This window comes from Parasteatoda tepidariorum, chromosome 4 (genome assembly GCF_043381705.1).
Source record: "Parasteatoda tepidariorum isolate YZ-2023 chromosome 4, CAS_Ptep_4.0, whole genome shotgun sequence".
Lineage (NCBI taxonomy): Eukaryota > Metazoa > Arthropoda > Arachnida > Araneae > Theridiidae > Parasteatoda > Parasteatoda tepidariorum.
Genome location: NC_092207.1, coordinates 98,201,102 through 98,210,151, shown reverse-complemented (window position 1 = coordinate 98,210,151; position 9,050 = coordinate 98,201,102). Strand labels below are relative to the sequence as shown.

Genomic DNA, 9,050 nt, shown 5'->3' with positions numbered 1-9,050 from the left:
GAAGCAAAATCTAGGATTTTTAAATTAATTTACATGCACATTTTTGTGCTCATGGTGCAAAACTTTAAATTTAAGGAAAACATTTTTAAGATTAAATATATTAAATATTTCCGTAAAAATGGCAACTACTTTGAGAGTTGAGTTTTGTTTTCAAACCGCATGCTTGCTTTTGTTTTGATTAGTAGTATTTCGTTTGTGAAACAGTAAAATTATGTGAATACATATTTGTACTCATGTAAATATTTATTTATTAATAATTCAAGTTTAATTTTAAACTTTAATAAACCTGGAGTTCTTAGAAAAATATATTGATAAAATATTGGTTGATAAGTCAAAAATAAAATATTTGTATTGATCATAAATTGTGTTAGCTCTTTTAAGATTTCACTAAATTTATCGCAATTATTTAAAGTCTGAAATAAATATGCACTATAATCCATTTTTTTCTGAGCTTCATTCGTTATATATAATAAGGATTTTTTTTTTTGAATCCCTGTTTTGGTTCCCTGAACATGCAGAAGTTCTCATTATATTTTATTAATAATTATGTGCAAGTGGACATATCATGAATAAACAGTATCTACGATATGCATTAACATTCCATTAATAAAGAATCATTACATGTTCAATGTATGATTTAAAATTTCTTTTGTTATAAACAAAATTTTTATCAAATGAGATATTAACAAACAAGAATAAGATTTGCGCTTACTAAATAAAATGCATTTTTGGTATTTGTTAAAATGTAATATATAAACTTAATCTCAAGTGTCGTGACATTTTCATTAGACTAAAAATTTGAAATATCAGAAAGTCTCTCTTTATTTCTTTTTATTAAAATAAGTAAATCAAACAGGAAGTTTTTCTGTGTTTCCGCCTTAAATGATTTCACAGTGAACTGGACTAATCAAAAATTGGAAAATATTCTTTCAAGTCTAGCTCTTATGAGAGAAGCAATGAATAATTAGGAGAGATGTTTTGACTTTAAACTGATGTTCTAAATTATTGTTTTCTGTCGAATTATGGGTTCAATATTTTAAACTAATGTCTTTAAACATAGATATTTTTTTTGTTAAACATAGAGTAGATGGAAACAGATTCAGTCTGTTATAGAATTCTTGAAATAATATGGGAATATTTTGGTATAATCATTTAAAATACCACAAAAAATTTTTAACTAAAAAATTTATTTACATTTTTTTATCTTAAATACCTTATTATATTAATTTTGAAATATTGAATATGACTCATTGATGTATTATCACAAACTCTGGAGGGTTTACAATCCGAAAAAAATTATGCATTTAGTGTATTGTGTATGCATATTGCATTTAATCTGTTTTATTGTTTAATAACATATTTTTATTTAGTAATTTCTTTTTTATTTTTGTGCTTTATTTGTTTTCCATGTATTAAGTATGTATTTAAAAAAAATAAATAGAAAATTAATAAAACGTAAAAAAAATTATAATAAATGAATAAATAAAAAACACTTAGTTGGTATAAAAGATGGATTTTTTCACCTGCTGGGTTTTTCTGAATTGGGCCCAACTTGGCAAACCCTGATATTAATATGCAACTCAGTTATAAATACTAGGTTATATTTGTATAGGATCAAGTGGAGTCATTACGATTACAGGATAATTCGTTTATTACCATTTCTAAAAAAATTCCCCCAATGTAAAAATTGAATAAAAAAACATGTTCCATAATGTTTTGTGTTTATAGTTTGTTTCAAGAACCTTTAAATAGTTGCTAGATTGAGTCAATATTGGGATAAATTGTCAAAGATTATATGAATTATTGAAGAACAGTTTCAGTGTATGTTGATTCAAAATGATTTAAGCAGGGATAAAAAAATTTCTTGGTAAAGCCATATTTGCTTTTAACTAAACCCATGATGCTTTTTTTTATAAATTTTTTCTTATTATTTTCTGTAAAAAAATAGGTTCATTACCTAATAATATATGATCATAATTATTCGATTTTTTTGTTACCAGAATTTGGTAGTTAATTCAAAATTGAAGTTCTGTTGTTGAAAAAGACTTAGAACATACATGAAAAAGAGGCATTCTTCTTCTTACTTTGGACATCCTACAATTTTAACAATTAAAGAACAAAAACTTGTCTAATTTTTGTTGACTAGAGCCTGATTTGGTTATCCTTGTGAATATCAAGTACTTTTGCATCATATGTTAAAGAAAATTCTTTCTCTAATATTTTTAGGAAAGGCAAGCCAGAGAATGGGTGCTTAGGCTTTATGAAAAGACATCCTCACTTATCCTTGAAAAAATTTGAGCTCTTTTAGTCAACATAACACAATTCCAGAAATTGTCTATTACTTTAATGAAAAATTAAAAGCTTCATATAAGGAAAAAAAAACCTGACCTCATCTGATAAATCTTGCTTTGTATTCAATACAAAGGAGTTAGGACCCCTCCCCCTTCTTGTGCATGGAATGGTTGAGAAAGTTAAAGCACTGATTTATGTTTCAGGAGGGTCTGACTGTGAATTCACAACAATTTTAAGATGTACATTTGCTGATGGTCATAATTCTCTACTTGTCATCAGAATTAGGTTGAATTTTCACTTTTTGAGATTTCAAATCAGATAATTGTAACCACCATTTTAAAAATCTAAGTAAGTGATCTTAAAGGTTAATTATTTTTTTTCCTACATTTCTTAAAAAGTCAAATAATCATTTTAAACCATTAAAACATTTAACTTTATTATTTTGTAGGAGATATATAAAAGTTCAAGTTTAAACTAGTCATACATGGTCATAATTACCCCAACTGATCCTAATATTTATTTTATAAATTTATCTTGTTTGTATATTTTATAATTTTAACATTTAAATGCATTTTGTATTCTTCTGGGTTTGTAATTTTTACTGATTTATAGTTAAAATTAGATATATTGTATGCTAATTTATAGTTATAATAATAATGTATCTTGTTATAGTTCCTTTTTGTTCAAAGTATCTGTTTTTATCTTTAGACTGTTAATCGTGACTAAGCTAAAGTGATGTCCAGTTCAAGAAAGCCCAAAAACTTTTCTTGGGTTGATGATGAAAAACTGGCTGCTTTTGGATGTCCGTCATCTCCAGAAAATGTCAGATACTTACTTGAAAATAATATTAATTACTTAGTTACTCTTTCACCTGAAATGTCTCCTCCTGTTTTTCTTTTTGCTGATATAAACTGGGTTGAAATCAGAGTCAGAGAATTTCATCCACCCAATAACCATCAGATTGAGACTTTTATAAATACCTGTGAAAAAGCTTTTAGTGACAAAAAGGTTTGTCCATATTTTTAAAACCTTTTTTTTTTAGTGACTATTATTAACAAAGTTGCATAGCAAAAAAAAAATAATAATAATAATACTGTTATTAAGCATACATTTCTAAAGTGATTGGAGCAAATTAGAAGCAGTCAGGAGATTGCAAGTTTTGTTTTACTCTCTTCATTCAATATTCTTTAATTCTCTGTTCTCCCANAAAAAAATTATAATCCTGTTATTAAGCATACATTTCTAAAGTGATTGGAGCAAATTAGAAGCAGTCAGGAGATTGCAAGTTTTGTTTTACTCTCTTCATTCAATATTCTTTAATTCTCTGTTCTCCCACTAAATATTCTTAATGTTTATCATTATTATTTTTGTTTCCCATTCAAGTATCCGTTTCTTCACATCCACTTCATTTTTTTCTCTTTTTCTCAATCCATGAATAATGTATCTCAACATTCCTATATCTCATTATTTTATTATCTACTTATTATCTTATTACTGTTATTACTACTCAATACTTTCCCACACGGAATCAAATTTTGCTTTCACTATCATTTATAAGCCTTTCATTTTTTTTGTATATTTTTTTATTGTAAGTAAATTCACCTGTCTCTTAAGTTTTTGAAAATTATCTATTACTGCTGCAATGACGGATAACTTTGTTAAAGTAAAGGATCTTAATAACGGAAATCTAGAAATGCAATGTGTCGTGCTTTATCAAATTTTGTGTTACATATACCATTCCACACATTTTTAAACTTACCTACTAAACATTGTAATATTAGTTTGAAACAGATCAATTTTATAATGATTTAAATTAATTTTCAAACACAAATACTTAAAAAACACAAATAGGCTCTTAAGTATTTATTATTTATAGAAAGAAATTGAAGTTTTCTGAAACATTAGACCTAATAACAAAATAAACATTATTAATTTTGTTTGCTATTTTCTAACTTCTTGGGAAATAATTTTAAAAAAATGTCAAGTTTTTGCTTAATAATATAAATTTCTTAACTTCAATGTTCAGTGTCTCGATTCACAAAGTTAATGTGTTTTATGAAGAAATGCAGATTATAAAATTGTGTTATGTAGATTTTCTGTTGTATTAATAGATGGATAATTTTCGTAATTTTTTTAGAACTTGTTATTTCTTGTATGGTTTTATGATATCAATTATCGGTACTATTGTAATTCAATTCAGAACTCCTAACGCAAGTATAATACTGCTGTGTAATAAAAATAAAAAAAAACTATATGAGCTACAAAAAATCCAAAATTGAAGTTTTTGCCTATTTGGCATTTTTTGTATGATATAGTACTACATATTGTAAAAAACAATGTTTTTCAATAATAATTTTTTTAAATTAGTTTTCTGAAATTCTATTTTAGCAAGAAAGGAAAGAAAATAGTTGTCAAGCTGCTTATCTTGAAGCACTTACATTGTTTTTTCAATTCATGGCAGAATAGGAAACTATTTATTTCACTTTTATGTCTTTCATTTGTAGAAATGTTAGAACTTCAGATTATAAGATCCTAAATCCCTCAACTGATAATAATTGAGCCGTGATGACTCAGGGGATAGAGCATTCGCCTTCCAATGAGGTGAACCGGGTTCAATTCCCAGCGATGGTTAACCGATACAAATTCTGCATCCGGCTCACACCAACCACAGTGAATATCCTCAATGATAAACGGATCATGGGCTAGTGTCTCCTTGGCATCAGGCTAACCATGAGAGGTTTTCATGTTTTTTTTCTTCATGTAACGCAAATGTGGGTTAGTCCTCCCACAAAGGCAAATTTCACCCAATACTTGATCCAGGAGCTCCCTTGTCTTCTGGATTATGTTCAAAATTACAAGAATACGGAATTGAACCTTAGTAGTCGTAAACCTAAAAAAATTGGGTCGGCTGTTCAACGCCGGTTATGAAATAAAATAAAAACTGATAATAATGATAACTTAAATCTTAATATGCTAAATTTCAAATGGTTATTTTGTCAACTATTAAAGTAACATAACTCTATAGTTTTCTTTACTAAATGTACGTCACCATAATTCATTAGATAATTTTGTGTTCCTCTCGAATATTTGCAATTCATAGGTCTCTTTTTATCTAAACTAGGCTGTTGGTGTTCACTGTCGAATGGGAAGAGGAAGAACAGGAGTAATGGCTGCATGCTACTTGGTTAGATTTAAAAATATGAAGCCTGTGAATGCGATTGAATTGATAAGGAACAATAGACCTGGATCCATAGAAACCTATTCTCAAGAAGAAGCTGTTATGGATTATTTTTGGTCTCTTTGTAAGCAAAACCAAAAGAACTAAATTTTAGGTGCTGATTTTGGTCACATTATTATTATTATTTTTTTTTTCATTTTAACCTAGTCTAATGGTTTTAAGTAAAACTACTGTGATATCTATTTATTTATGATATTGGATTTTTTTAATAAAAATTAGAGTAAAATGTAGAAGAATCTCATAGATTTTCAAAAGCATAGAATATATCTTAGAACTTTAAATCGTTATTTTTTTTAAATCTTATTAGTATAATAATTTGAAAGTTACATTTTTACTAATAAAAATATTGTTATCAAAAAAAGAATTTATGGAAACAAAACTTTCTAGATAATTGCGATTTCGCATGTATTTTGTTTCTTTGCTTAGTGATGAATATCTGATCTTCGAAATATCGAGAATGCTATAAATAAGTAATAATTATTTAAATTCTGCATTTGCTATAAAGTTATTCATTTGTATCTGTAGAATGTAACATTTGGATACATCGGTTTAAATCTTTGAAAATTTTGCAAATTAATTTTATGAGCAGGGCCCGCGCTAAGGACTTTAAATATTAGTCGAGTATGGAAAGTAATAGCCAAATTTCAAAAGTCTTAACCAAAGGCAATTCTTAAAAATTTTTTATGATTAATTTTTTCTTTTAGAAAACGTCAAACCGAAATACATATTTTTTATAAATTGAATTATTTTATGAAATTCAAATCAAGAGTCATTTTACAGTTAGGGAGGGGTAAATGAGCACTAAATCAAAGAGAGGATGAAAAATATAGATGTTTTTTTTTTTTTTTCATCTTTGAGGAAAAGAAATAGGAAAAAGTTAGTTGTTGATAACTTCTTAGACTAGAGTAGTTATAAGGATAAACCTGAAGCAACATTTAATGTTTTTTTAGATTCCGACAATCTTTTAAATAAATATATTTCCTTTTAAATAAAACGTTTCTTTTTTTTTATTTCTCTTATTAGTTAATAAAAGAGTTTTTACTGTCTCACTTCTTTCTTAGTGTCGCAATCATAAGCATTGAGAAGAAATTATTTAAATAAGTTACTTAATTCTATTTTATTAGAATCAAAATTTGGGCAGGTGTTTAGCACGTTCATTGCCTGCCAGATGCAGGCAGCCAAATACTACATCTAAAAAGAAAAATCAAAGTTAAGTTTTCTTGTTTTAGCAACCAATTTAGTTTTTAAATTTTACAATAAGTTTATTTCAATAAACAATATGTTATGCTTCAGAGAAGACATATTTTCTGGAAATAGTTGGATGATAATGTGTATCTTGCTTACTGTTTTATTAACTCAAATTGTAGGAAAGAATTTCATAACGTGATATTGCGTGATTTGGTAACGAACATGTTAATTGGTATTATATGGTAGTTTGTTTTATGCTTCCATAATCTGTCTTGTTGCTTACATTATCTGGATTTAGCAAAATTCTAGCTGGTTATGCGATACATCTAATGAAAATTACTGTAATTGAATTTAAAAAAAACAGGATTTGTTCTGAAAAATTCCTTCAACGTAGTTTTCTGGACAGAGGGTATATGTTTCTCTTCAGTAGAAAGATTCGTTCGCCAATGCTTTCACAACACAATTTGATTTATTTCGCCTAATTTACGATTTTATTGCATTTGGGGCGGTGGCGAATGCTTAGCGTGGGACCTAATTGATTTCTGAAATATTGTTATTTATTTTTAGCTCGATTCTGTGTGTCAATTGTTGTGATATTTTGGATTGTTTACCACATTAGTTTATGAATAATAAAAGTTTAGTATGGATTCTTTGAAAAATATTTAAATTTATGTTACTTTTACCCTTAGAGCTTTTGTATTTACATAACATTTAAAAATGAATGACTTGTTTTTCAATCTTTTCCATTGTAAATTGATTTTTATATTTATTCACATTAACTTGTTAAATGATGTATTTTAGATTTTAATTAAATTGTGTGTCATTGATTTAATTATAAATATGCTTTATTTTTATTTGCAATTAAATTTGAAAATATATTTGAACTGATAAAAATTCTTGTGCTAAGATATTGTATGATCTACTGCATTTATTTATTTTAAATTTTTACTTTTCTTATTAACTTACAAGAATTCTAGATTTGATGCTTAAAAAAGCCTAAAATTTTGAATCTGATCTGTTATTGAAATATAACAAACCAACAATGAACCTTGTGTTCATTGAAATCTAACCTTGTATTCATTGAAATATAACAAACCAACAAATGCTGTTGTTGATCTTAGAACTTGTTAATATATTCATATAGTTATATATTTTGTTGAATGATAAATTTTAAAATTTAATTGTTGTTAATTTAAATTTTAGCAATAAAAGTGCATTTACATCATTATTGAAGATCTGATTCTTTTCATAAGTAGGTAATCAACACATTTTTGTACACTGTTCATTTAAAAATTGGTTTATAAAAAAGTGATTTAGAAGAAACTTAAACTTTACATGTTTAAAGACTGTTATAAAGTTTGCAGTGATACAATTTTTAGTTTTTATTTAAAATAATATTTTGAAAATATTTATTAATAAAAAACTAGCTGAAAACATTTTAAATCTTTTTAACCCTTCTTTCTGACTCTAATCAAAATGGTGAAGAAAGTCTTGCTGATGTTTCGGAAGCTCGTGATATTTCCATTCTGAAGTGGTCAAAAGTAACGCTTCACGAGATTAAAATAATCTACTAATTATGCCTGGAATCACATTTATTTCTCAATCTACAAACCGGATGGCAGTACTAGCCTATTTGTTGTGAGTTTAGAGATAGTTTATTTAAAACTAGATGTCAGCACTTATCAAACGATTAAGCAAAAAATAGAAAATGAATACAAATATTGTACAGGCACTTAGCATTATATAATCTTCATGAATAAAAAAATTAGTCATTTTTCTTTAAAATTGTGTGATTATTAAGGGTATAACTTTCTTTTGAAATTATATATTAAAAATTCTAATGCATTATTTCAAGTTTTCAGTTCTTGAGATCATAAGCAGTTTTTCATTTTCTGTTAAACATAGCTGAGTCACCATAATTATTTTTTTCTTGTTTTGATTTTATACCAAAATTAAGTATATAATTCCATTTGATTTACTTATCTTTAATATTTATCTATCTTATATTTACTTTTGGTGTAGTACAGCTGTAACTTACATTTTAAATATACCTGTTGATAAAAATTAAAAAGTTTTTTTATTGTAATCCAGGTACACATTCGAGTTATTTTGCAAAACTGAATATTGATATTTTCTGTAATTATTATTCCTGAATTTTAAATAATTTGTTTTGATTTGATTTTTTGTTGCAGACACAAGTGGAGTTTTTAAATGTTAACATTGTTACATCCGTACAATATATTATATATTTGTATGTAGATATCCACATGTTTACTGTTTAGAACAAATCAGTTTTAGATAAAAATCACTAAAATAATTACGCAAGATATAC

The 9,050-nt window shown here is 26.4% G+C and overlaps 1 protein-coding gene across 2 annotated transcripts; it reads left to right on the top strand.

Annotated features, from left to right (window-relative positions):
* Nucleotides 1-114: 114 nt before the first annotated feature.
* On the top strand, nt 115-6,734 carry LOC107452013 (dual specificity protein phosphatase 23). Of its 2 annotated transcripts, XM_071180225.1 has the most exons (4): nt 132-235; nt 2,496-2,640; nt 3,001-3,300; nt 5,414-6,734. In XM_071180225.1, the coding sequence occupies exons 3-4, from the start codon at nt 3,028-3,030 to the stop codon at nt 5,615-5,617; spliced, it is 477 nt and encodes a 158-aa protein (XP_071036326.1). In that variant the 5' UTR covers nt 132-235; nt 2,496-2,640; nt 3,001-3,027; the 3' UTR covers nt 5,618-6,734. The 2 variants fall into 2 exon arrangements, with proteins under 2 accessions (XP_015923771.1, XP_071036326.1); XM_016068285.4 differs by lacking the exon at nt 2,496-2,640 and having other exon boundaries at nt 115-235.
* Nucleotides 6,735-9,050: the final 2,316 nt, after the last annotated feature.